Source organism: Pongo abelii, chromosome 4 (genome assembly GCF_028885655.2).
Source record: "Pongo abelii isolate AG06213 chromosome 4, NHGRI_mPonAbe1-v2.0_pri, whole genome shotgun sequence".
Classification (NCBI taxonomy): domain Eukaryota; kingdom Metazoa; phylum Chordata; class Mammalia; order Primates; family Hominidae; genus Pongo; species Pongo abelii.
Window position 1 is genome coordinate 185,767,044 of NC_071989.2, and position 27,567 is coordinate 185,794,610.

At 44.9% G+C, this 27,567-nt stretch overlaps 1 protein-coding gene across 1 annotated transcript in view; it reads right to left on the bottom strand.

Moving 5' to 3' along the window:
- ZNF346 (zinc finger protein 346) overlaps positions 1-27,567 on the bottom strand; it is a gene marked incomplete at its 5' end in the record, with an annotated part of 44,562 nt that overhangs the window by 5,479 nt on the left and 11,516 nt on the right. Inside the window, 4 exon segments of the mRNA NM_001133409.1 lie at positions 9,532-9,765; positions 16,064-16,208; positions 18,734-18,826; positions 19,375-19,478. Coding sequence (NP_001126881.1) covers positions 9,532-9,765; positions 16,064-16,208; positions 18,734-18,826; positions 19,375-19,478 — 576 coding nt within the window.

Sequence of the window (27,567 nt, forward strand, 5' to 3'; positions counted from 1 at the left end):
CCACAACTTATTTTTGATTTTTTTGAGATGGAGTCTCATTCTGTCACCCAGGCTGGAGTGCAGTGGAGGCACCTCCGCCTCCTGGGTTCAAGCGATTCTCCTGCCTCAGCCTCCCGAGTAGCTGAGATTACAGGCGCGCACCACCATGCCTGGCTAATTTTTGTATTTTTAGTAGAGATGGGGTTTCACCATGTTGGCCAGGCTGATCTTGAACTCCTGACCTCGTGATCCACCTCGACCTCCTAAAGTGCTAGGATTACAGGCGTGAGCCACCGTGCCCGGCCACACCTGGGTAATTTTTGTATTTTCTTTTTTTTGTAGAGATGGGGTTTTGCCATGTTGCCCAGGCTCCAAACTTCTTTACATTGGAACCAGGATGATCTGCCCATAAAGCTCAAACTGGCAACGGCTTCCCAGTGCTCTCAGGGTAAAGGCCCACCTCCCTAACATGACCCACAAAGTCATGTGTGGACATCTGCTCATTTCCTCTGCATCACTATGCCCCATACTATCCTACTTGCCCTGTGGGGTGCCTTTCTTGATCCCTGCTCCCCCATCTTATCTCCTCTCATTTTATGTGCCCATAGTCTTGCATTTGTCTTTTTTTCTGAAGTTTGTCACAGTTGTAACTATTTGCTCAATGCCTGTCTTCTCTGCTAGACTGTAAGCTCCATAAGAACACGGACAATACCTGTCTTGTTTACTACATATATACCACAATGCCTGGCACATATTAGGTGAAGTCCAATACTTATTGACTATATGAATTTAGTAAGACTTGAAAACTTGTCCTGTATATAAAAGCTGAAGAAACTGGGGGACCAGCATGGGGCTCAGAAAGCAGCTCTACTGAGTGGGAGACAAGACCCTAATTAGGGAAAGTAATGGGGTGAAGCAGAGGAGGATTTCAGTAACCTGGAGGGGACATTCAATGCTCTGGGGGCAAGAAGGATTTGCCTGAATGCTATGCAGGTTTTAGTTCTGCCCTTCTTGGGTAAATATGAGAGAAACACAAGCCTGGAGTATAAAACCACTCTAAGGCTTATTTGATCTGCGTGATAGATGATGCATTTGCCCCTGGTGGGATTTGGATACCCTGGGTAATCTTACAGTAGATCCATACTTGCCATGAGACACTTGTCAGGGACCCACAGGAACTATTCTCTGGATCCAACACAGAACTACATTGGGTTTCAATGTGGGCTCTGGCTCTGCCACTCTTTAGTGTGGAACCCTGGGCAATCATTTCACCTTTCTGGTTTTAATATCCTCATCTGTAAAATGGGGATAATCAAAGTTGTTCAACAGTTATTGTCAGGATCAAATCAGGTAATTAAATGTGAGAGCACCTAGCCCAAGCCCTGGACTATAACACCTATCAGTAAGTGTTAGATGACTTGACTAAATGAATGAACTAAATGAATGAATGGCCTTGAACGAAGCCAGCAGGGAGAAGTCAAGCTGTTAAGAAACCTAAATAGGCCGGGCACGATGGCTCATGCCTGTAATCCCAGCAGTTTGGGAGGGCGAGACGGGTGGATCACTTGAGGCCAGGAGTTCCAGACCAGCCTAGCCAACCCGGTGAAACCCTGTCTCTACAAAAACAAAAACACCTAAATTCTTTGCTAAGGTAGAATCCTTGTCAGCTGAAGTCATTGCCTGCATATTCTAGGTCAACAGCCCACCTCTGTAAGAAGGGGGACAGAGTGGGGCTCAGTGCCTCTGCTAGACATCCTACACTTGGAGAGCCTCCTGCCAAATATGCTGAGAGCTGGAGACAGGTGGAAGGAGTGTAAAGTTTGGAGCCACACAGAGCTAAAGACCCACAGTGATATCAACATTTATTAACATCAAGGTCTTATCAGCTGTATGAGCTTGAACCATTCACTCTGGGTCTCAACCTCTTTATTTGTGAAGTGGTCGAAATCATATCTATTTATAGGAACATGTGGAGATTAAAATTATAATGTATATATTCCTATCAAAAGGGGATCTAATACCCCTGCCTCTCTGCCTAGTTAATTTATTTTATTTTATTTTTTTGAGATGGAGTTTCGCTTTTGTTGCCCAGGCTGGAGTGCAATGGTGCGATCTCGGCTCACTGCAACCTCCGCCTCCCAGATTCAAGCAATTCTCCTGCCTCAGCCTCCCGAGTAGTTGAGATTACATGCATGCACCACTACGCCCAGCTAATTTTGTATTTTTAGTAGAGATGGGGTTTCTCCATGTTGAGGCTGGTCTCGAACTCCTGACCTCAGGTGATCCGCCTACCTCAGCCTCCCAAAGTGCTGGAATTACAGGCGTGAGCCACCGCGCCCGACTATTTTTTTTTTTTGAAATAAAAAAAGTATCGATATTCTTCAAATCCAAGTCCTCTTGAAAATCTATGACCTCAGGCTGGGCATGGTGGCTCATGCCTGTAATCCCAGCACTCTGGGAGGCCGAGGCGGCCACATCACCTGAGGTCAGGAGTCTGAGACCAGCATGGCCAACATGGTGAAACCCCGTCTCTACTAAAAATACAAAATTAGCCGGCCGTGGTGGTGCATGCCTATAATCCCAGATACTTGGGAGGCTGAGGCAAGAGAATTGCTTGAACCCAGGAGGTGGAGGTTGCGGTAAGCCGAGATCGTGCCATTGCATTCCAGCATGGGCAATAAGAGCGAAATTCTGTCTCAATAAATAAATAAATAAATAAGAAAATCTATGACCTCAGAGTGAAGGTATAGAACACCTGATTTTTCTTTCTTTTTTTTTTGAGACAGGGTCTCACCCCGTCACCCAGACTGGAATGCAGTGGCACAATCTTGGCTCACCACAGTCTCCGCCTCCCAGGCTCAAGCAATTCTCCTGCCTCAGCATCCTGAGTAGCTGGGATTACAGGTGCACACCACCACGCCTGGCTAATTTTTTTGTATTTTTAGTAGAGACAGGGTTTTGCCATGTTGACCAGGCTGGTGTTGAACTCCTGACCTCAAATGATCCACCCACCTCGGCCTCCCAAAGTGCTGGGATTACAGGTGTGAGCCACTGCGCCCGGCTGAGAACACTGGATTTTAAAGTCATGTTATTTGGCTTGATTGCCACCTGCATCTCTAATTGATAATACACAACTTAGTTTTAGAGTCTTTATTTGTTCTACATAAAGACCAAAAAAAAGAGAAAAAATAAAACTTAAAAGAAAAAGAGACACAGGTCTTTTTTTTTGAGACAGAGTTTTACTGTTGTCACCCGGGGTGGAGTGCAATGGTGCGATCTCAGTTCACTGCAACCTCCGCCTCCCGGGTTCAAGTGATCCTCCTGCTGGGATTACAGGCGCCCACCACCACACCCAGCTAATTTTTTGTATTTTTAGTGGAGATGGGGGTTTCACCAGGTTCGCCAGGCTGGTCTCGAACTCCTGACCTCAGGTGATCCATCCGCCTCGGCCTCCCAAAGTGCTGAGATTACAGGAGTGAGCCATCACACCCAGCCACAGAGGTCTTTTTATAATATGTTCCTCTATGTATTTAAAAACTTGAAATAACTAGCATAAAATGAATATTCCGTTCAGTAATAATTTCTTATTTTTAATTTTTATTTTTTATTTATTTTATTATACTTTAAGTTCTAGGGTACATGTGCACAACGTGCAGGTTTGCTACATACGTATACATGTACCATGTTGGTGTGCTGCATCCATTAACTAGTCATTTACATTAGGTATATCTCCTAATGCTATCCCTCCCCACTCCCCCAACCCCACGACAGGCCTGGGTCTGTGATGTTCCCCACCCTGTGTCCAAGTGTTTTCATTGTTCAATTCCCACCTGTGAGTGAGAACATGCAGTGTTTGGTTTTCTGTGCTTGCGATAGTTTGCTCAGAATGATGGTTTCCAGCTTCATCCATGTCCCTACAAAGGACATGAACTCATCCTTTTTTACGGCTGCATAGTATTCCATGGTGTGTATATGCCACATTTTCTTAATCCAGTCTATCATTGATGGACATGTGGGTTGGTTCCAAGTCTTTGCTATTGTGAATAGTGCTGCAATAAACATACATGTGTCTTTATAGCAGCATGATTGATAATCCTTTGGGTATATACCCACTAATGGGATGGCTGGGTCAAATGGTATTTCTAGTTCTAGATCCTTGAGGAATCGCCACACTGTCTTCCACAATGGTTGAACTAGTTTACAGTCCCACCAACAGTGTAAAAGTGTTCCTATTTCTCCACATCCTCTCAAGCACCTGTTGTTTCCTGGCTTTTTAGATTCTTTGTAGATTTTTTTTTTTTTGAGATGGAGTCTCGCTCTGTCGCCCAGTGCAGTGGTGTGATCTCAGCTCACTGCAACCAGGTTCAAGAGATTCTCCTGACTCAGCCTCCTGAGTAGCTGGGACTACAAGCGCATGCCACCACACCCAGCTAATTTTTTTTTTTTTTGAGACGGAGTCTGGCTTTTTTGCCCAGGCTGGAGTGCAGTGGCACGATCTCGGCTCACCGCAACCTCCTCCTCCTGGGTTCAAGTGATTCTCGTGCCTCAGCCTTCAGAGTAGCTGGGATTACGGATGCATGCCACCATGCCTGGCTAATTTTTGTATTTTTAATAGAGACGGGGTTTCTCCATGTTGGTCAGACTGGTCTCCAGCTCCCGACCTCAGGTGATCTGCCTGCCTCGGCCTCCCAAAGTGCTGGGATTACAGGTGTGAGCCACCGCACCCGGCCAATTTTTGTATTTTTAGTAGAGACGGGGTTTTGCCATCTTGGCCAGGCTGGTCTCGAACTCCTGACCTCAAGTGATCCACCTATCTTGGCTTCCTAAAGTGCTGGGATTACAGGCGTAAGCCATTGTGCCTGGCCCTAGTTTTTGATTTTAATCAATAAGTTATTCCTGAGGCAGGGGGAGATACTTTGCTGGTTCAAATTAAAAAGGACTCAACAAGGCCAAATTTATGTTAAGAAAACAGAAACAGAACCTTTGGAAAAGCCTAATATTTTTCTCCTACCAAGTCTTTCTAGACTGGACACCAGGATGTTGAAAATACTGACATTACCCCTTTATTATCAAAGATATAGAGTCAATTTCCAGTTTCCACACATTTATGAAGCAACTTTCTCAAGTTCTTTTAGTGCCCAAAATTTCACAGATAGCTGTATGAAGTCTCAAAAAAATCTACATATTAGGGCCGAGTGTGGTGGGTTCGCGCCTGTAATCCCAGCACTTTGGGAGGCCAAGGCAGGTGGATCACCTGAGGTCAATAGTTTGAGACCAGCCTGGCCAACATGATGAAACCCCGTCTCTACTAAAAATACAAAAATTAGCGGGGTTTGGTGGTGGGTGTCTATAATCCCAGCTACTCAGGAGGCTGAGGCAGGAGAATTGCTTGAACCCAGGAGGTAGAGGTCGCAGTGAGCTGAGATTGCACCATTGCACTCCAGCCTGGGTGACAGAATGAGAGTCTGTCTCAAAAAAAAACTACATATTTGTAAATGTAATATATAATAGTAATATGTAGCAAAATCTACATATTAGTAAAATTTCAATACAATTTTTTACTTTTCAGAAAGGTATCTTTACCATAAAGAACCTACTATTTCTTAATTTATAGAACCAGTTTTTACCCAGAAATCTAAGTAAATTGAATTAGTTAAGTTCACTTGAGGTCTTTCTGTTCTGGAGTAATAGATTATACTATGCAATCATTACAGCAGCCCTGCCACCACTCCCCACTCAACATCTGCAGATTTGCTTTCCATGGTTTCAGTTATCTGTGGTCAACTGCAGTCCAAAAATATGAAATAAAAAATGCCGGCCAGGCACGGTGGCTCACGCCTGTAATCCCAGCACTTTGGGAGGCCGAGCTGTGTGGATCACAAGGTCAGGAGTTCAAGACCAGCCTGGTCAACATGGTGAAACCCTGTCTCTACTAAAAATAAAAAAAATTAGCCAGGCATGGTGGTGGCCACCTGTAATCCCAGCTACATGGGAGGCTGAGGCAGAAGAATTGCTTGAAACTGGAAGGTGGAGGTTCCAGTGAGCTGAGATGGCACTGCTGCACTCCAGCCTGGGCAACAAGAGCAAAAGTCCATCTCAAAAAAGAAAAAGAATAAATAAATAAATAAATAAAAAATAGCCAGATCGGGCATGGTGGCTCATGTCTGTAATCCCAGCACTTTGGGAGGCCAAGGTGGGTGGATCGCTTGAGCCCAGGAGTTCAAGACCAGCCTGGGCAACATGGAGAGACTCTAGCTCTACAAAAAATAAAAAAGTAGCCAGGTGTGGTGGCGCACGCCTGTGGTTAAGCAATTTGGGAGGCTGAGGTGGGAGGAATGCTTGAGTCTGGGAGGTCATGACTGCAGTGAGCCATAATTGTGCACTGCACTCCAGCCTGTGTGACAGAGAAGACCCTATCTCAAAAAAAAAAAAAAAATTCCAGAAGTAAACAATTCATAAGTTTTTTAAAGTGCTGGCTATTCTGAGTAGCATGATGAAATCTCAAGCTATCCCATTCTACTCTGTTTAGGATGTCAGTCATCCCTTTGTTCACCACACTGTATACGCTATCTGCTCATTAGTGCCTTAGCCATGTTGGTTCTCAGAGAGAAAAACACAGTATACAGAGGGTTTGATATTATCCACCATTTCAGGCATCCACGGGGGGTTTTGAAACATATCCCCTATGGATTAGGCATGGACTAGTATATTCTAAAAACATGTTAGTATGTCACAAAATGTTAAAATATACATAGATTTTGAAATGTTTTAAGAATACAATTGGAATGTACAGTAAAAAGGCAGCAAATATTTTCTCCCAGTGAATTCACAGCAAACAAGAACACACGTAAGAAAAACTCATCAAGGTCGATATTTTTCTCCCTCTCTTAACAGTATAATATTCATGAAAACTGAATTTCTTCCAGGTCTTTTTTAATTACCCTTAATGTATTAGAAATGGTCCAGTCAACTTTAAGGAATGCTCATTTTAAAACAGCATTAAAAGTACCAAAATACATAAATACTTTGGGCAAGACTTAAATGCATACTTGATAAAAGCAGCCTGGGTGTAGCGGCTCATGCCTGTAATCACAGCACTTTGGGCGGCCAAGGTAGAAGGATGACTTGAGCCTAAGAGTTCATGACCAGCTTAGGCAACATACAGAGACCCTGTTATTTTATTTTATTTTTTTTGAGATGGAGTCTTGCTGCTCTTTTGCCAGGCTGGAGTGCAGTGGCGCGATCTTGGATCACTGCAGCCTCCACCTCCCAGGTTCAAGCGATTCTCCTGCCTCAGCCTCCTGAGTAGCTGGGACTATAGGCGTGTGCCACCACGTCCAGCTAATTTTTGTATTTTTAGTAGAGACTGGGTTTCACCATATTGGCCAGGATGGTCTCGCTCTCTTGACCTCATGATCCACCTGCCTTGGCCTCCCAAAGTGTTGGGATTACAGGTGTGAGCCACTGCACCCAGCAAGAGACCCTCTTAAAAAAAAAAAAAAGGTAAAAACAAGGAATTCATCCTTTACCAATGAGTGGTGAATGGATCCTGCAAGTCAGGAGAAGATTTCCATGCTTTCTCTCGCTCTATAGATGTTCCTTGACTTACAATGGGGTTACATCTGGATAAACTTATTACCAATTGCTGCCTAGCAGTGCAAGAGAAGTACAGTTTCTACTCAACATCTATTGCTTTCACACCATCGTAAAGTTGAAAAAAATCATAAAGCTGAACCATAGGAAGTTGGGGACCATGTGTACGTATAGTTTTAGTAGTTTTTCTTGGTACCAGTATCTCCTTAACATAACCACAACCAAAGAATGGGGGAAGCAAAACTTTAATGTAGGGGTCTAAATTCTGCTGATAGGAAGCAACCTTTTCTCTCTCAGGGGGTTCACCTTTGTAGAGGTATAAAGTAAGAACTATTAGACCCTGATCTAATCCGCTAAGGGTCCTTGGCCCAAATCTGGCTTGCAGACAGGTCTGACTTACACAGGGTTTAAAAATAGTTTTTTTTTTGGCTGGGCTCGGTGGCTAATGCCTCTAATCCCACCACTTTGGGAGGCCATGGCGGGTGGATCACTTGAGGTCAGGAGTTCGAGACCATCCTGGCCAACATGGTGAAACTCTTGTCGCTACTAAAAATACAAAAAAATTAGCCGGAAATTAGCCATGCGGGGTGGCACGTAACTGTAATCCCAGCTACTCAGGAGGCTGAGGCATAAGAATCGCTTGAACTCAGGAGGCAGATGTTGCAGTGAGGTGAGATAGTGTCACTGTACTCCAGCCTGGGAGACAGAGTGACTGTCTCAAAAAAAAAAAATTGTATTTTTGATACATGTTCTCACTCTTACTCAGGTTGGAATGCAGTGGCACAATCATATCTCACTTTAGCCTTGACCTCCTGGGCTCAAGTTATCCTCCCACCTCAGCTTTCCCAAGGTGCTGGGACTACAGACATGCGCCACCATGCCCAGCTAATATTTAAAATTTTTAGTAGAGATGGGATCTCACCATGTTGGCCAGGCTGGTCTTGAACTCTTGGGTTCAAGTGATCCTCCTACCTTGGCATCCCAAAGTGTTTGGATTACAGCATAAGCCACTATGCCTGGCTGGGCTTAAAAATTTTTAAATTTAGTTACACATTTAAAAATCAGAGGGGCCAGGCATGGTGGCTCACACCTGTAATCCTAGCACTTTGGGAGGCTGAGGCGGACAGATCACGAGGTCAGGAAATTGAGACCATCCTGGCCAACATGGTGAAACCTTGTCTCTACTAAAAATACAAAAATTAGCCGGGCGTGGTGGTGTGTGCCTGTAGCCCCAGCTACTCGGGAGGCTGAGGCAGGAAAATTGTTTGAACCCGGGAGGCAGAGCCTGCAGTGAGCTGAGATCGCGCCGCTGCACTCCAGCCTGGGTGACAGAGGGAGACTCCGTCTCAAAAAACACAAACACAAAAACAAAAACAGAGGGATTTCTATATAAATCTGGCTTTCCAGAGTCTTTTGAAAACCTGAAAGAGGGCTGGGTGTGGTGGCTCACGCCTGTAATCCTAGCACTTTGGGAGGCCGAGGCGGGCAGATCACGAGGTCAGGAGATCGAGACCATCCTAGCTAACATGGTGAAACCCCATCTCTACTAAAAATACAAAAAAATTAGCTGGGCATGGTGGCAGGCGCCTGTAGTCCCAGCTACTCAGGAGGCTGAGGCAGAAGGATGGCATGAACCCGGGAGGCGGAGCTTGCAGTGAGCCAAGATCGCGCCACTGCACTCCAGCCTAGGCGACAGACCAAGACTCTGTCTCAAAAAAAAAAAAAAAAAAGAAAACCTGAAAGATATGGTAACAGCTGAGTAGGAATGGCATTCACTCTTCAGCTGACCACATCCCCTTCCTGGCTCTCATTTTAATTTCTCATCTGGCTTCTGTAGGCATCTGAGTTTGCAAACCCTACTTACAAGACCTAAGGAGGAAAAGCAGAACGTCGGCTGGTCCGGGGAGCCCCAGTGGCCAAACCCTGGTCCAGCTCTGGGTGTGAGCTAGGCCCCCTCACCTGGAAAGTCAGTGACAGCAGGGTCCGCCAGCCGCCCATAGCGTGCCATTAGTTTGAGCTTGGTCTCCTGTTTTCTGTGTTTCTTGCCCACATAATGTTGTTGAGCCATGACAGGGTCGTTGAAAGTTGCATGGCAGAGGCTGCAGAACTTGTCTGGGTCTATCATCTCTCTATTCTGGTGCAAGGCTAAGGTGGAGGCCACAAGGAAAGGATTTGTAAGGCGTTTCGACAGAGCTGCGGTGAGAGAGTTCAAACAGAAACAATGAAAAAACCCAGAAGGTGCCAGGCTTTTGAGTATGCTGAATAGAAAGGGCTGTGACACCAGTTAATCCTACTGCAGATGTGGCACTGCCTGTGTGAATCACACAGGTGAATGCATTCTCTAATTGGGAAACCTGGGAAGATTTGAGGGAGCCCAAAGACTGGCTATTTCATTCAGCAGCTTTAACTACTTTAAGCCCACAAATCCTGATGTTTCTCATATTCTTAGGAGGCTCTGAACTTCTCCTATCAAGTTGCCAAATTACAATAGACTAGAGATGCATACTTGCACTCTTGCAGGGATACCTCAGCATTTCCCAGAACTTCACAGCAAGTGAGACATGAAGTTTGGGAGTTTTATTCTCATCCTTAAAGTAATACAGTTGCTGAGCTGGGAACCAATGCACAGACATAGAAATTGAGGCTTGAGTTCCTGGAGCTCATACAAGGTCATTCAGAAAAGGTAACCATACTAGGGATGCCTTTTATGCTACATTGCATATTATAGGCTGAGTAGAGAGAAAAGAGGACCATTAACATTTAGTTATGCGTTTTGCTCACACCTGTAATCCCAGCACTTCAGGAGGCCAAGGCCGGCGGATCACGAGGTCAAGAGATTGAGACCATCCTGGCCAACATGGTGAAACCCTGTCTCTCCTAAAAATACAAAAATTAGCTGGGCATGGTGGCGTATACCTGTAATCCCAGCTACTCTGGAGGCTGAGGTAGGAGAATCACTTCAACCCAGGAGGCGGAGGTTGCAGCGAGCCAAGATTGCGCCATTGCACTCCAGCCTGGGCGACAAGAGCGAAACTCCATCTCAAAAAAAAAAAAAAATTTAGTGATGTGTTTTGTACAATATTTTCTCCTTTGGTCCTCAGAACTACCCCAATGAGGTAGGTATCACTTTGCCACATTATTCAGAAAAACTGAGACTCAGATGAGTGAAGTGGCTTGCCCAAGGTGACCCAGCTAGTGAGTGAAGCCAGGTCTGTGACCCTAAAGCCTGTGCTCTCTTTGCTATGCCAGGCTGCCAGAGTGTGGCAAGACCTGAAGGCTATAGCTCTTACTTTCACCTTCAGAAAACATCCCTGATTCTGGCCAGTGAATTCAGTTAATCAGAGCCCGGTGTAGGCATACATGTGAGCCTCTTGTGCATCAACATATGGCTTGATGTTGACTCTAGGCTGCGCTGCTGCCTCATAAAGTGGATGCCACGACTCACTAACAAGTCCATGTGGCTGAAATGGTGTCAACCTAGCAACTACTGCTTTAAAAATGTGGGGCCCAGAAGCCCCCACCAGTGGTGGAGGACGGATGGGGCCCAGCAGGACTCACAGATGGTATGTCTCAGATGCTCTTCCATACCTGTATCACTTCAACCGGGGAAGTTTTGAGGATTTTGGGCGAGCCAGAAGAAATTTGCTGGCCTTTCCCACAATGGTTTTTCTAGGGAATTTCAGTTTCTCTGCTTGTTGATTTTGTTTCAGCAAGTCATTAAAAAAGTAATGTACATGTTGTAGAATATTTTATAATATGAGAAAATATTCTGTTTGTGGTGTTGAGTGTAAAAAAAGCAAGTTACAGGCTAGGAGCAATGGCTCGTGCCTGTAATCCCAGCACTTTGGGAGGTTGAGGCAGGCAGATGATCTGACTCAGGAGTTCTGAGACCAGCCTGGCCAACATGGTGAAACTCAGTCTCTACTAAAAAAAATACAAAATTAGCCGGGTGTGGTAGTGCATGCTATAATCCCAGCTACTCAGGAGGCTGAGGCAGAAGAACTGCTTGAGCAGGTGGATGGAGGCTGCAGTAAGCTGAGATTGTGCCATTGCACTCCACCCTGGGCGAAAAGAGTGAAATTCTGTCTCAAAAAAAAAAAAAAAGAAAAAGAAAAAGAAAAAAAAAACAAGTTACACATCAATCTGCTTCTTATGTCCTCAATTTTATAGAACAACAACAAACGCATAGGTGACAGCACGGAAAAAAGACCAAAAGCACAGAGTAGAGTGTGTCTCACTATTTTCCAACTTTTCCTTTCTTTTTTTTCTTTTTGAGATGGAGTTTTGCTCTTGTTGCCCAGGCTGGAGTGCAATGGCACGATCTTGGCTCACTGCAACCTCTGCCTCTGGGGTTCAAGCGATTCTCCTGCCTCAGCCTCCGAAGTAGCTGGGATTACAGGCATGCGCCACCATGCCCAGCTAATTTTGTATTTTTAGTAGAGACGGGGTTTCTCCATGTTGGTCAGGCTGGTCTCAAACTCCTGACCTCAGGTGATCTACCTGCCTCGGCCTCCCAAAGTGCTGGAATTAGAGAGCACCCGGCCTACTATTTTCCAACTTTTCTGTAATGAATGTAGATTTTTAACATCAGAAAAGAGGTATAATGGTTGTTAAGAGAGAATGGTCATTCTTTGAGATACTGAACAGAAGCATCAGAAGTGAAAGTGTAAGTCTAGAAGAACCATTTAATGCGCATCCAATAAAACGAGGCATATAGAGTCTGTTCTCAGAAAATAACCTGAAATGTAATAAAGTGTTCTACAGAGATGTTCACTGTAGTGTTATCTGTAACACCAAAAAGTGGGGGGTGGGGAGATTAAATGTTCAGCATTAGACGAATATTAAATGTAGTATGACACAGTCACTAAAAATGCTTATAAAGAATTTTTTAATAACATGGGGAAATACAAATGCCATATTAAATAAAAAACATATAGAAGGCAATTGTATGGCCAGGTGCGATGGCTCACGCCTGTAATCCTAGCACTTCGGGAGGCAGAAGTGGGTGAATCACCTGAGATCAGGAGTTAGAGATCTGCCTGGCCAACATGCCGAAACCCCATCACTACTAATACAAAAATTAGGCAGGGCATGGTGGCTCACGCCTGTAATCCCAGGACTTTGGGAGGCTGAGGAGGGTGGATTACCTGAGGTCAGGAGTTTGAGACCAGCCTGACCAACATGGTGAAACCCCATCTCTACTAAAAATACAAAACTGGCTGGGCACGGTGGCTCATGTCTGTAATCCCAGCACTTTGGGAGGCCGAGGTGGGTGGATCACCTGAGGTCAGGAATTCAAGACCATCCTGACCAATACGTTGAAACCCTGTCTCTATTAAAAATGCAAAAATTAACTGGGCATGGTGGCGGGTGCCGGTAGTCCCAGCTACTCAGGACGCTGAGTCAAGAGAATTGCTTGAACCCAGAGGGTGGAGGTTGCAGTGAGTCAAGGTTGCACCACTGCACTGCAGCCTAGGCGACAGCAAAACTCCATCTCAAAAAAACAAAAAAACAATATTAGCCGGGCATGGTGGTGAGCACCTGTAATCCTAGCTATTCAGGAGGTGGAAGCAGGAGAATCGCTTGAACCTGGTGGGGCAGAGTTTGCAGTGAGCTGAGATCGTGCCATTTCACTCCACCTTGGGCAAAAGAGGGAGAGTCCATCTCAAAAAAACAAATGACAAAAAACAAAAAACAAAAAAGAAGGCAATTGTACATACCATACGGTAAGATCATTGTTTGAGGCCAGGAGTTCAAGACCAGCCTGGGCAACATAGTGAAACCCCGTCTCTAATAAAAATACAAAAATTGGCCAGGCGCGGTGGCATGCGCCTGTAGTCCCAGCTACTTGGGAGGCTGAGGCAGAAGAATCGCTTGAACCCAGGAGGCGGAGGTTGCAGTGAGCCGAGATCGTGCCACTGCACTCCAGCCTGGGTGACAGAGCAAGACTTCATCTCAAAATAAATAAATAAATAAATAAAAATAAATAAATAAATAAATAAATAAAAAATCCCACATGTGTAATCCATATGTGCGTACTGGTATTTTGAAACATCACCAACATATTAACAGTATTTCTCTCTTGGTGGTAGGATTTGGGTGATATTTTACTTTCTTCTTTGTATCTTTTGCAATTGTTTGAAGTGGAATTATTCATAATGAGTATGCATTGTTTTTATAAAAACATTAAAGTTATTTAAAGTAGTCTGTTTATATGCACATATACACGGAGTTAACCTAGATATACACAAAACAAACATATGCACAGATGTACAAAGATACACATAACAATAAGATTATAGGAGAAACAGATTATAGGAGAAATCAAAATGTTAACAGTGTTTATCTGCGAATGGTAAAATTATGGGTAACTTTTCTTTCCATGTACCCATGTTTTCCTTATCTCTTACAACATGCTTATATTACTTTACATTAAAAAGTGTTTAATTTCAGAAATATAGTTATAAAGTTGTGTAATAACAGGAAATGTGCTGAAGCTGTAAACTGAAATGAAAAGTAAAAGCAGGACATAAAGGGCACCTGCATTATGATCACAACTATATAAAACAAAGCATGTGGCAAAAGCTGAAAGTGAATATGGAAAATAATCTCTTGAGTACGAAATTTCAGGGACAAGGCATAATGCAGAGAATTTTCCCATTTGTGGAAAGAGAAGTCTGTGACCTTATAAAATTGGGTTTTTTTTTTTTTTTTGAGACGAGGTCTTGCTCTGTCCCCCAGGCTGGTGTACAGTGGTGCGATCTCAGCTCACTGCAACCTCCGGCTCCCGGGTTCAAGCGATTCTCCTGCCTCAGCCTCCCAAGAAGCTGGGACTACAGGCTCTTGCCACCACACCCAGCTAATTTTTGTTATTTTTAGTAGAGATTGGGTTTCACCGTGTTGACCAGGCTGGTCTCGAACTCCTGACTTCAAGTGATCTGCCCACCTCGGCCTCCCAAAGTGCTGGGATTACAACAGGCATGAGCCACCATGCCCGGCCTATGTCCTATGTTTTTAATATACATTATTGTATCCTCACAACCGATGAAGTAGACAGTATTATTATCATTTTATAGGTTAGGCAGTTCACACACAAAAAAGTCATATAAACAGTAACAGTGCCAGGCTTTAAACCTGGGACTCTGTGACTTCAAAGTCCACATTCTGCTGTTTCATACCATGAATAACTAGATGTGGGTGTGATAAAAAGGTGTAATTATGAGTGGCCAGGTGTGGTGGCTCATGCCTGTAATCCCAGCACTCTGGGAGGCTGAGATGGGAGGATCACTTAAGGCCAGGAGTTCAAGACCAGCCTGAGCAATATAGTGACAAGCCATCTCTATTTAAAAAAAAGGTTTTGGCCGGTGTGGTGGCTCACGCCTGTAATCCTAACACTTTGGGAGGCCGAGGCAGGTGGATCACGAGGTCAGGAGTTTGAGACTATCCTGGCTAACACGGTGAAACTCCATTTCTACTAAAAAATACAAAAAAATTAGCCGGGCATGGTGGTGGGCGCCTGTAGTCCCAGCTACTTGGGAGGCTGAGGCAGGAGAATGGCATGAACCTGGGAGGTGGAGCTTGCAGTGAGCCGAGATTATGCCACTGCACTCTAACCTAGGCAACAGAGCGAGACTCCATCTCAAAAAAAAAAAAAAAAAAAAAAATTATGAGTGATTTTTCACTCTATCTTCAAAGGCTTCCAAAACACTGTTGTCAGTAAACACAAAAAGGATAATAGTATTACTAATAGTGTAGTCTACTTCTTGGTCCAAAATAGAGAAGCAAAAATTATCAAGAAAACAATGAAATAAACATCAAAGAAATTTCACTCTTGACTAACTGCAATTAGCAGAGGTTAAAACCCCAGAAAGTCAGGAGTTAATGAGATGAAAGTGAGGGCTGAGCCCTAGTCGTGACAAGATAAAGGGGGCTATTTCAGAAGTCACTGTACTGGGAATGAATTCATGGCAGTTACAGATTGTGGGGCAGTAGTAGCAGCACTGAAGTATTCAGCTTTGAAAGGCAAGTCCCTGTCTTGAGGAGAACAGGCAGCTTTTGAGGATTAAAGTGAGTAGGCCATAACCTGAGCATGTGAAAAAGACAAGGATTTAGCTTTCAACTTGGAACATGCAGTAATAAGGGCAGGTGGATCCTGGGATGGAAAAATCTAGTGGGAGAGGTAGGAGATAGAATGCTCTCATGGTATGCGTGGCCTGGAGGACTTTGGCACTCCTGAGTTATAATTATTAGTCAGGACAAAAGCTCAGGCTATAGAGAAAAACCTATAACCAAAGAAAGGGAGGTTAGGTGAGCATAATTCTGAGATTGCATTTCAATGAAGCTGGGTCTACTTGGAGATTTTTAAGGGTTCTCAAAAGCAATTCAACCTCTTCAAGTCTGTGGCCTCAGTGAGGATCTCTGTGAGCCCCTGGCAATAGTGCCCCGAGGACGGGAGGGGTCCCACTATAGCACTACTCAGGAAAACCAGTACCTTCCACCTTAGTGGACTGCTGCTTCAGCTTTAAGTTCTTTGCGTGGGTCTTCCCCAGGTAGTGCGACTGGGCCACGACAGGGGAGGAAAAGGTCATGTTACAGATGGGGCAGCACTGGTTCTTGTCTTTGCTTCTGCTGCTCTTCTGGTTGGAAGAAAGAACACAGGTCTGATCATACCACTGCCCCGCCAGAAAACCTTCAATGGTTCCCCACTGCCCATGACAGAATAGGCATTTATGGCCCCCCTCACACATTAACCCCAACCTACTTTCTAGATTCTTCTCCAGCTACTTCGTCCCAGGCTCTACTCACTATCCCCCACTTTATTCTCTGATGCTTCCTTGCTTTGCTTTGGCCATTCCTGCTGTCTAAAATGCGCTTCCTTCCTTTCCTGCTTGGCAGCGTGTCTGCTTAGCCTTCAAGACCCAATTTAAATATAAGCTTTTCTTCTGGGGGACTTTCTCTCAAAAAAAAAAAATCATTCAGTAAACAACTATCAAGTCCCTTTGTCTGTGTATTCCAGGAAGAATTAACCCTGCTCCTCTTCTGTACTCCCAGAGTACACTAAATAGACCTCTGTCATACCACTTGCCACACTAAACTGACAGTGTCATAGCTTAGGAGACTTTTCTGTGAACTCAAGTGTGACACTGGAACAGGGACTATTTGACTCATTTTTGTCTCCTATCCTTCACACCCAGCTGGAGTCTGGCACACAGTAGATGCTCAGAGTTTGCTGAACAAGTGGACCATTAGGTTTTTTTTTTTTTTAAGACAGGGTCTCACTCTGTTGCCCAGGCTGGAGTGTGGTGGCACGATCTCGGCTCACTGGAACCGCCACCTCCAGGGCTCAAGCAATTCTCCCACCCACTCCCGCAAGTAGCTAGACTACAGGAACATGCCATCACACCCGGCTAATTTTTGTATTTTTTATAGAGACGGGGTTTCACCATATTGCCTAGGGTGGTCTCGAATTCCCGAGCTCAAGCAATCCGCCCGCCTCAGCCACCTAAATTGCTAGGATTACAGGCATGAGCCACCGCACCCAGCCTCCCATTGCGTTCTACTTGTTGATCATGATTAGGCTAGAAAACCATGTATTTCAAGACTACATAAAGGGATCCCAACATCTCTCTCAGAAAGCCTGATCTCTGAATAGGGTGCAAAGATGTAAAATACCTTGCCCAGGGTCATAGAGTTTATCTTGCCTTTCTGAATTATAAATTGTGAGAAAAGGGCCAGGTATGGTGGCTCATACCTGTAATCCTGGTATTTCGGGAGCCTGAGGTGGGAGGATCACTTGAGACCAGGAATTTGAGACCAGCCTGGGCAACAAAGCGAGACCCTGTCTCTACGAAAAATTTTTTTAAAAAATCAGCCAGGTGGCTGGGCGCAGTGGCTCACACTTGTAATCCCAGCACTTTGGGAGGCTGAGGCAGGCAGATCACTTGAGATCAGAGGTTTAAGACCAGCCTGGCCAACCTGGTGAAACCCTGTCTCTACTAAAAATACAAAAATTAGCTGGGTGTGGTGGCGCACGCCTGTAGTCCCAGCTACTTCGGAGGCTGAGGCAGGGGAATCGCTTGAACCCAGGAGGTGGAGGTTGCAGTGAGCTGAGATCATGCCACTGCACTCCAGTTAGCCAGGTGTGGTGGTGTGTGCCTGTAGTCCTAGCTACTTGGGAGGGTGAAGTGGGAGGATCACTTGAGCTTGGGAGGTTGAGGCTGCAGTGAGCCATGATTGCACCACTGCACTCCAGCCTGGGTAACAGAGCCAGGTCCTGTCTCATAAATAGACGGATAGAGAAATAGAAAGGAGGGAAACCAGGGACAAATAAATAAATAATAAGAAGGGAAACCAGGGGATGAGTCCAGTAAATTTTGAGAAGAGATAAACAAGGACCTTCCTAACCTGTGGCTACTATAACAGGAGGTAGCAGTCTATAGAGTAAACTCTTATTTATTGAGCATCTACTAGGAATTGAAATTTTACCTCACAATACCCTTAAGAAGTAGGCATTATCTTTACTTTATGGGGGAAGTTCACAGAGGTTAAGTGACTTGGCCAAAGTCACCCGATCAGTAAGACACACAGTCAGCTTTGAGCCCTAGTCTGCTTAACTTCTCTTCCCATGATGAGATGGTACTCCTGAGGGATTGGGGGTTGCTTCAGCATAATGCTCATAATATTTCTGAACCAAAAAGCACATGTGATCACCTCTCAATCAGAGCAGACATTTGGAAAGGTGTTCCTTCTGCTTATTTATTCAAAACATTCAAGTGGTGAACTTAGTTCTTTTCCCTGGCCCTCAAGAAAGCAAGCAGCCTGGCTTCTTTCCACTTTCTCTTGTCTTGCTCTAACAAACCACTAGGCGGTAATATATAATACCAGCTCCATTACTGAGTCCCTACTATGTGCCAGGCTTTGAATTGGGTGCTTTTTATAAACCTGCCCTCAATTTTAGTTTCAAAAAATCCTGAAAGGTAGTTGATATTGCCATCCTCATTTTTATAGAGGAAGAAATCAAGGCTTTGTGAAGTAATAGACTTGCCCGAGTCACACAACAGGGCCAGGATTTGAAGCCAAGACAGTCTGACTTGTTCACCACACCAACCTGCTGGCTGGCTTCATCAGGAAGCAAGTGGGCTCAATATGGCAGCTGTATTACCTGATCTGAGTCTAGCTTCTTCGTTTCCCCCTTTAATGTCTCCATTCCATGGATTGCTAGGTATCTCTTCACTTTGTTGGCATGTTTTTTGCTCTGCAAAAACCCAGGAGAAAGATCAAAGATAGCCAAATGCCACTTCATACTTAAGGCACTCAAAAACACTTACGAGATTTTCATCTGATTCATCCTCACAAAAAGTTTTGAGGAGGAGGTGAGGGAAGTTTGAGTTCCTGCTCTGTGCAAGGCATTTTACAGCTACCAAATTTAATCTTCACAATCTATGAGAAAATTATGACCATTTCTACTTTATGGATGAGGAAACTATGTCTAAAAATGGTGAAGTTTCTTGCTCAAGATGAGTAGCAGAGTTTTGATTCAAAGTCAGATCTATTTAAAGCCAAAGCTCATACTTTATGCCATGCCAAGCTGCAAGGGAAGATACACATATAATGATCCTGATTTGGATAGGGGAGATGAGACTCAGGGAAATTAAGTCAATCTTCAAGTCACAAGCCAACATGCATGGAGGCAACATCTGGGTGGCTAAGCAGCAATTACACTTCACCATGCAAGCCAGAGAGAATTAGGGGTTTGGCACCAGGTCTGAAAAGAAACGCAGTTCTAAAAGTATGATGGCATACCTGGTAATGTGCCAGCTTCTGGGACTCAGAAATAAGCAAGGCGCAGCAAACCTTACACTGGGTGTTGGTGAAGAGACACTGGTTCTTCTGGATCATGTGCTCCACTACAGAGGGGAAAACAAGAAATCATTGAGTTGACAAACACTACCTCAACAGCACTGCCTTTGAACTCTGCCTCAAACACAGGCACTGAATGATGGGATGCCATATTAGGACACTGGCAGACCTCAGCCAGCCTTTCCTACTGCCGCCGTGACTCATGCTGTGTTCTCATGCCACCTACACTATTACTTATTTTATAATTTTATGTATGCCAACTTTCTTTACTTAGGAACTTCTTTTAAAAAGGAATCTTTAGATCATAAACTTAAGCAGATACCAATAAAAATAAATATGATAAAAATGAGGCTTGGAGCATTCCCCAGGAAGAAGAGAACAGCAACTGTGCTGAGAGGTTTTAAGATATGGTAGTACCCAACTGAAACTTCTTCCCAGACAGAATCAGGAGGACTGAAAGACTCGAAAAAGGAATACTTTTCTCATTGTTCTTGATCTGACTTTGAAACATTTAAAATCACATAACAGGGCGGGGCGTGGTGGCTCACGCCTGTAATCCTAGCACTTTGGGAGGCCAAGGTGGGCAGACCACCTGAGGTCAGGAGTTCAAGACCAGCCTGGCCAACATGGTGAAACCCTGTCTCTACTAAAAATACAAAAATTAGCCAGGTGTGGTGGCAGGCGCCTATAATCCCAGCTACTCGGGAGGCTGAGGCTGGAGAATTGTTTGAACCCAGAAGGCAGAGGTTGTAGTGAGCTGAGGTTGTGCCACTAACTCCAACTTGGGTGACAGAGCTAGACTCTGTCTCTAAATAAATAAATAAAATCACATAACATATTATATAAGTGCCACACTATATGAAACATGGTATTAACCTGTGCTTAAATTATTGTGCCTGGAGAACAGCCTTACCTTTTTGAGAAGAGAAGAGGTAAAATCTCTCCCAAGGCATGAGTTCGTTTTTTTTTTTTTTTTTTTTTTTTTGAGACAGAGCTCTCTCTGTCACCCAGGCTGGAGTGCAGTGGCACGATCTCGGCTCACCGCAAGCTCTGCCTCCTGGGTTCACGCCATTCTCCTGCCTCAGCCTCCCGAGTAGCTGGCATTACAGGCTCCTGCCACCATGCTCAACTAATTTTTTTGTATTTTTTGTAGAGACAGGGTTTCACCGTGTTAGCCAGGATGGTCTCGATCTCCTGACCTCGTGATCCACCCACCTTGGCCTTCCAAAGTGCTGGGATTATAGGGGTGAGCCACTGCACCCGGCCAAGGCATGAGTTCTATCATGGCACTGGCAATGTGAGGCAGAGGCAGAGTCTAAAACTGGGAGAGGGCGGCAAGCCCACATTTTTAATCTCCTGGTCTCAGCCAAAAAGTGGTCAAGGCTAGGCACAGTGGCTCACACCTGTAATCCCAGCATTTTGGGAGGCTGAGGTGGGAGGATGGGTTGAGCCCAGGAGTTTGAGACCAGCCTGGGCAAGATGGTGAGACACTGTCTCTACACAGACACAAACACACCAACAAACCAAAAACTAGCCGGGGGTGGTGGCATATGCCTGTGGTTCCAGCTTCATGGGAGGCTGAGGCTGAGACAGAGACAGAAGGATTGCTTGAGCTCAGGAGGTCAAGGCTACGGCAAGCCATGTTAGTGCCACTGTACTCCAGCCTGGGTAACAGAGCAAGCCCCTGTCTTAAAAAAAAAAAAAAGTCGATGCCCGGGAAGAGGTTCTTGGTGGGGAGCTTTTAAGATGCCTCTCCTTAATCCACAAAATCTAAAGCTTACCTATGTCAGCACTTTTAGGCAGAACGGCTGTATTTCTGCCCCTAATGATCTCTTTTTATTTCTGCATTTTTCTCTTACAATGGTAAATTTTTGTGAAAGACCTTGCCTGTCTTAGCTATGCTCTGAAAAACCAAGAGAAATGACTCTATAAACAGAATTGGCCCAGAACTTTTAAAAGAGGGTCAGAGGTGGCCAGGCACGATGGCTAATGCCTGTAATCCTAGCACTTTGGGAGGCCAAGGTGGGTGGATCATCTGAGGTCAGGAGTTTGAGACCAGCCTGGCCAACATGGTAAAACCCCATCTCTACTAAAAATACAAAACTAGCCGGATGTGGTGACGCATGCCTGTAATCCCTGCTACTTGGGAGATGGAGGCAGGAGAATCACTTGAACCTGGGAGGCGGAGGTTGCAGTGAGCCGAGATTGTGCCATTGCACTCCAGCCTGGGCAACAGCAAAACTTGGTCACACACACGCACACGCACACAGACCCACACACACACACACACAAAAGAAGAAGAAAAAAAAGAGGGTCAGAGGCTTCTCACAATGAGAAACCCACAGGGGGAAGGTAATATCCAGGGGTCAGAGTTCAGTCATCACTTCCTCACCTGGAGATTGTGGATTTTGTTTTGTTCAAGAGATGAGGTTTCAAGCATATTCAGAATCAGACTCCCAAACCCACAGCAGGGGCAGGTAAGCACCTGCTAAATAAATGTACCTCTCTGCTGGAATGCCCTCTCTGGCCTTAGAGAGCACATTCACATAGTCCACACAAATATATTTATAATACCTGCTTTGTGTCAACACTGCACTTAGTGCTGGGGGCCATACCAACAAAGAAGATGGGGTATAAAGTAAAAAATAAGCAAGATAATGACAAAGAATTAGAAATGCTATGAAAACAAGCAAAGTGCGTGGCAGAGAATGACGGGGCAGGAGAGTTAGTAAAGACCATCACAGGGCCGGTTGTGGTGGCTCACACCTATAATCCCAGAAACTCAAGAGGCTGAGGCAAGAGGATTGTTTCAGCCCAGAAGTTTCAGACTGTCCTGGGCAACATAGGGAGAGCCACATCTCTACAAAAATTAAAAAAAAAACAACAAAAAAAACGTAGTTGGGCATGGTGGCACATGCCTGTAGTCTTAGCTACTCAGGAGGCTGAGGTGGGAGAATCCCTTGAGCCTAGAAGTTTGAAGCTTCAGTGAGCCGTGAATGTGCCACTGCACTCCAGCCTAGGCAACAGAGAAAGACTTTGACTCTGAAAATTAAAAAAAAAAAAAAAAAGATCATCATGGAGAAGTGTCAGCCACAAGGCTTACAGGAAAAGAGTGTTCCAACCTGAAACAGTATTAAGTCTGTGAGGCAGGGATGAGTCTGGCATATTCCATGTTCAAAGAATGGAGAGAAACCCACTATGCCTGGAATATGGTGAATGAGAGAAGAATGGTAGGAAATTAAGTTGGAGGCACAGCATGAGGCCTAGTAGATGATGCTGAATGAATATAAGGCTCCATAAGCCACAGCATGAACTACGGATTTTAATGTTAGTGTAATGAGAGGTGACAAGATCTGGTTTGCCCTTGAAAAGATTACTCTGACAGTTGTTGTCAACAGACTGTATGGGGACAAGAATGGAAGCAGAAAGAACAAGGAGGAGGCTGCTGTAGTCTTCAGAAAATAGATGATGGAAGCTTGGACTAGGCAGGTTGTCAGTGGAGATGGAGAAAAGCAAATGAATTTGGTATTATGTTCCAGCAATAGGTTTGACATCTGATTTCTTAGACTGGATGTGGGGGTGGGAGTGAAGGAAGGAAAGGAGTCAAGGATAACTCCTAGGTTTTGAACTTGAACAAGTGAATAGATTAGAACTAGGGGAAGATAGCCTTGGAGGAAAAATTAAAGACTTTTCGTTATGTGAGTGTGAATAGTCTATCAGATACATAGGTGGAGATGAGTTGGAGATTCAGATCTGTCAGTCACTTGAAGCTCAAGGAGGAGGTCAGAGCTGGAGATATAAATGGGGAATCATTGGTATATCAATCATATTGAACACTGTGGGGCTGGAAGAGAATGCCTAGCGGAGATGAAGAAGGAAAGAGGTTCAGAGACTGAGCCTTGGGACCCTCCCAATTTTGAAGTCAGGCAGAGGAAGCGAAGTTGAATATAAAACAAAGTGAGTACAGGGTGGAACTTCTGGCCAAGGCAGAGTAAGGAGATCTTCTCCTGCAGAAGCAACAACAAAACAGGACAAAACTGACAAAACTGGACAAAACTGACAAAACCAACCACTTCAGCACTCTGGAAGTTAACCAAAGGGACTTAACAATCTGAGAGCAACTTTATGCTTGCAAAACTGCTGAACTTCACGTAAGAACAGTAGGAATCAGCAGCTTTTTTTTTTTTTCCAGATGGGGAAAAACAAACAAACAAAAACTCAGGGTTTCCCAGGCTGCAGTGCCCACACTGGAGTGCAGTGGCATAATGTCAGCTCACTGTAGCCTCAATTTCCCAGGCTCAGGTGAGGCTGCTCTCAGCCCCTCCTGCAATCGGTGTAGAAACGCTGGCAAGAAGGTGCTAGCCATGAAAACAAATAGCTTCCATACAGAAGGAAGGAAATCACTTGATTTCCTTTACATGTAGCAATATTGTTGATGGAAGTGATGATCTCCAAGGCAGTAAGCAGGAAGAGTCAAAGGCTCCACTGGCCGGAGGTGTGGTCATGGTTGGGGCAAGTGTGTTCCTGGCTGAGACTGTGTGACAGCGGAGACCTGAGAGGGCCCAAGTTAGCCACATACTCATGGCCACCCTGAGGCTGCGTACACACACAAAAGAGATGCAAAAGGACCTCGTGGGAAGGGTAGATCTCAAAATGACTTGAACTTTGAATATGCTTCCCTACCAACACACAGATCCAACAGTACAAAATCAAGGCCTTATAGGCTCCAGATGTTTAGAACAAGATCTTGTTGAATCACTAGTTAATCTGACCACTAAGCAACATAAACACAGTAGTAGAAATTATAAAAGGGAACCAAATTGGGAATGTTTGCTTTTAAAGCCTTTGCCCACCATGTAAGCAGTACGACTGCTCTGAGGCCACCAAGCTGTGAGGAAGCCCAGACTATCTCATGCATCAAGACCACATGGAGAGCTCTTGACATCACATGAAAAGAGAGATGTCTGGCCAGCCCCCAGAGGCTCCACCCCGCTGTTGTTTCAGCTCTGCCTCCCAGATGCTCCATTTCCCTGCTGTTTCAACTTGAGCCACCATCTGACTGCAACTGCATAAGAGACCCTGAATCAGAACTATCTAGCCAAGCCTTTCCCAAATTCCTAACCCACAAAAACTGAGAGGTTTATGAGGTTGGAGGAAGCTAAGGCCCACAGAGGGGGAAAAAAAAATACTTGGATAAAATTGTCAATTAGGCCGGGTGCGGTAGCTCACGCCTGTAATACCAGCACTTTGGGAGGCAGAGGCGGGTGGATCACAAGGCCAGGAGTTCAAGACCAGCCTGGCCAACATAGTGAAACCCTGTCTCTACTAAAAATACAAAATGTTTAGCCCCAGGGCATGGTGGCAGGTGCCTGTAGTCCCAGCTACTCGGGAGGCTGAGGCAGGAGAATCGCTTGAACCCAGGAGGCGGAGGTTGCAGTGAGCCGAGATCATGCCACTGCACTCCAGCCTGGTGACACAGTGAGACTCTGTCTCAAAAAAAAAAAAAAAAAAAGTCAATTAGCCGGGTGTGGTGGCAAGGCACTTGTAATCCCAGTTACTTGGGAGGCTGAGGCAGGAGAACCGCTTGAACCCGGGAGGCGGAGGTTGCAGTCAGCCAAGATTGCGCCATTGCACTCCAGCCTGGGCAACAGGAGTAAAACTCCGTCTCAAAAAAAAAAAATAATAATTGTCAAAATTCTGAGATGGCAGCCTGACTACATATCCTTTTTGCCATGATATCTGCACACAACTTTAATCCAACTACCAACAATCTCTCCAGGGTGCAAAAGATTTGATATGGAAAATGAGGTGCTTTTCATTCATTCATTCACTGGAGAGGCAGGGCGTGGTGGCTCAGCCTGTAATCCCAACACTTGGGAAGGCCAAGACAGGCAGATTGCTTGAGGCCAGGAGTTTGAGACCAGCCTCGCCAACATGGCAAAACCCCGTCTCTACCAAAAATAAAAAAATTAGGCAGGCATGGTGGTGTGTGCCTATAATCTCAGCTACTTGGGAGGCTGAGGCACAAGAATCACTTGAACCCAGGAGGTGGAGGTTGTAGTGAGCCAAGATTGCGCCACTACACTTGAGCCTGGGCGACAGAGTGAGACTCCAACTCAAAAAAAAAAAAAAAAAGCACTACAGAGGCTGAAAGTATGGTACTAGGTTGGGCCTCCAGAAACATCTCCAGGAATAATGCATATATGTTCCAATAGGTGACCTACAGTCTCTGAGGCTCCTTCACAGCTCTGCTGGAAGCAAGATGTTTTGACTGTAACAATTTCTCTCTCAACTTATGAAGCTGGACAATGGATGCTCGAAAACTGATGTAGTTCCATGACGTTTTTTGACAGCAACAATAGCCAAGAGGCACAGAAGTATGATCTTTACTGCATTTCTGTATTCTACATCCTATGAGATGTTACATATTCACAGGATTTAATTTATATCCACATGATAGCCAAGTAAAAGATGTATGGGGCAGAGGCTGAGAGATGCAATCTCTGCACCACTGCACTTCAGCTGGGTGACAGAGCAAGATCCCCCATCTCAAAAGCAAAAACCCCTCAAACAATCATAGGAAAGGGAGGTTGGGTATAATCTACCCATGGGTGAGAATGGTTAGACAATGTAGTATTTTAATGGGCAGTATGGCCTAATAGAATGAACACGACGGTCTTATTAGGTCTACTTAGCACTGGTACTTCCATTTTGTGAGTCCATACTGTGTTTTTGTTTTTAATTTAATTTTTTAGAGTCAGAGTCTCATTATGTTGCCTAGGCTGAATTCAGACTCCTGGCCTCAAGTGATCCTTCTGCATCAGCCTCTCAAGCAGCTGGGACTACAGGTGTGGGCCACCATGCCTGGCCAAATCCATACTGCTGATGGTCTCAAGAAGCTCAAATTTTTATCCAATGAAAAGGGCATGAAGAGGCCGGGAATGGTGGCTCACACCTGTAATGTCAGCATTTTGGGAGGCCGAGGCGGGCAGATCACCTGAGGTCAGGAGTTTGAGACCAGGCTGGCCAACGTGGTAAAACCCCATCTCTATTAAAAAATACAAAAATTAGCCAGGTGTGGTAGAGGGCTGGTAATCCCAGCTAACTCAGGAGGCTGAGGCAGGAGAATCGCTTGAACCCAGGAGGCGGAGGTTGCCCAGGAGGCGGAGGTTGCAGTGAGCCGAGATTGTGCCATTGCACTCCAGCCTGGGTGACAAGGGCAAAACTCTGTCTCAAAAAAAAAAAGCTGCGTGCAGTTGCTCATGCTTGTAATCCCAGCATGCCAAGACTGTGCCACTGCACTCCAGCCTGGTGACAGAGCAAGACTCTGTCTAAAAAAAAAAAAAAGGCCAGGTGCAGTGGCTCACGTCTGTAATCCCAGCACTTAGGAGGCCGAGGCAGGTGGATCACCTGAGGTCAGGAGGTCAAAACAGCCTGGCCAACATGGTGAAACTCCATCTGTACTAAAAACACAAAAAATTAGCCAGGTGTGGTGGCGCATGCCTATAATCCCAGTTACTTGGGAGGCTGAGGCAGGAGAATTGCTTGAACCTGGAGGCAGAGGTTGCAGTGAGCTGAGATTGCTCCATTGCACTCCTGGGCAACAAATTGAAACTCCATCTCAAAAAAAAAAAAAAAAAAAGAAAAAGAAAAAAGAAAAGACAAAAGAAAAGGCATGAAGAAAGTAAATGTAAGGGTACTGATGATCTGCTACTAATAAAGCAAACAAATGGAAATTCTGGAGTTGAAATTATAATAAATAAAATAAATTTGCTGGAGGAGCTCAACGGCAAGTTCAAAATGGCAGAAGAATCAGTGAACGTGAAGATACAGCAATAGAAATAGCTGATCTGAAGAACAAAGAGAAATAACATTGAAGAATAATGAACAAAGCTTCAGAGATTGTGGAAAAACTTCAAGCATACTAACATATGTGTAAGGAGAGCCTCAGAAGAAGAGAGAAGAGAGAGAGAGTAGAAAAAAATATTTGAAGAAAATGTTCGAAAACCTCCCATATTTGATGAAAAACATTAATCTACACATTCCAAAATCTCAAGGAACCCAAACTAGGAAAAACATGAAGAGAGCTACACCTAGACACATCACAAACTGTTGAAAGGCAAAGACAGAAAATCT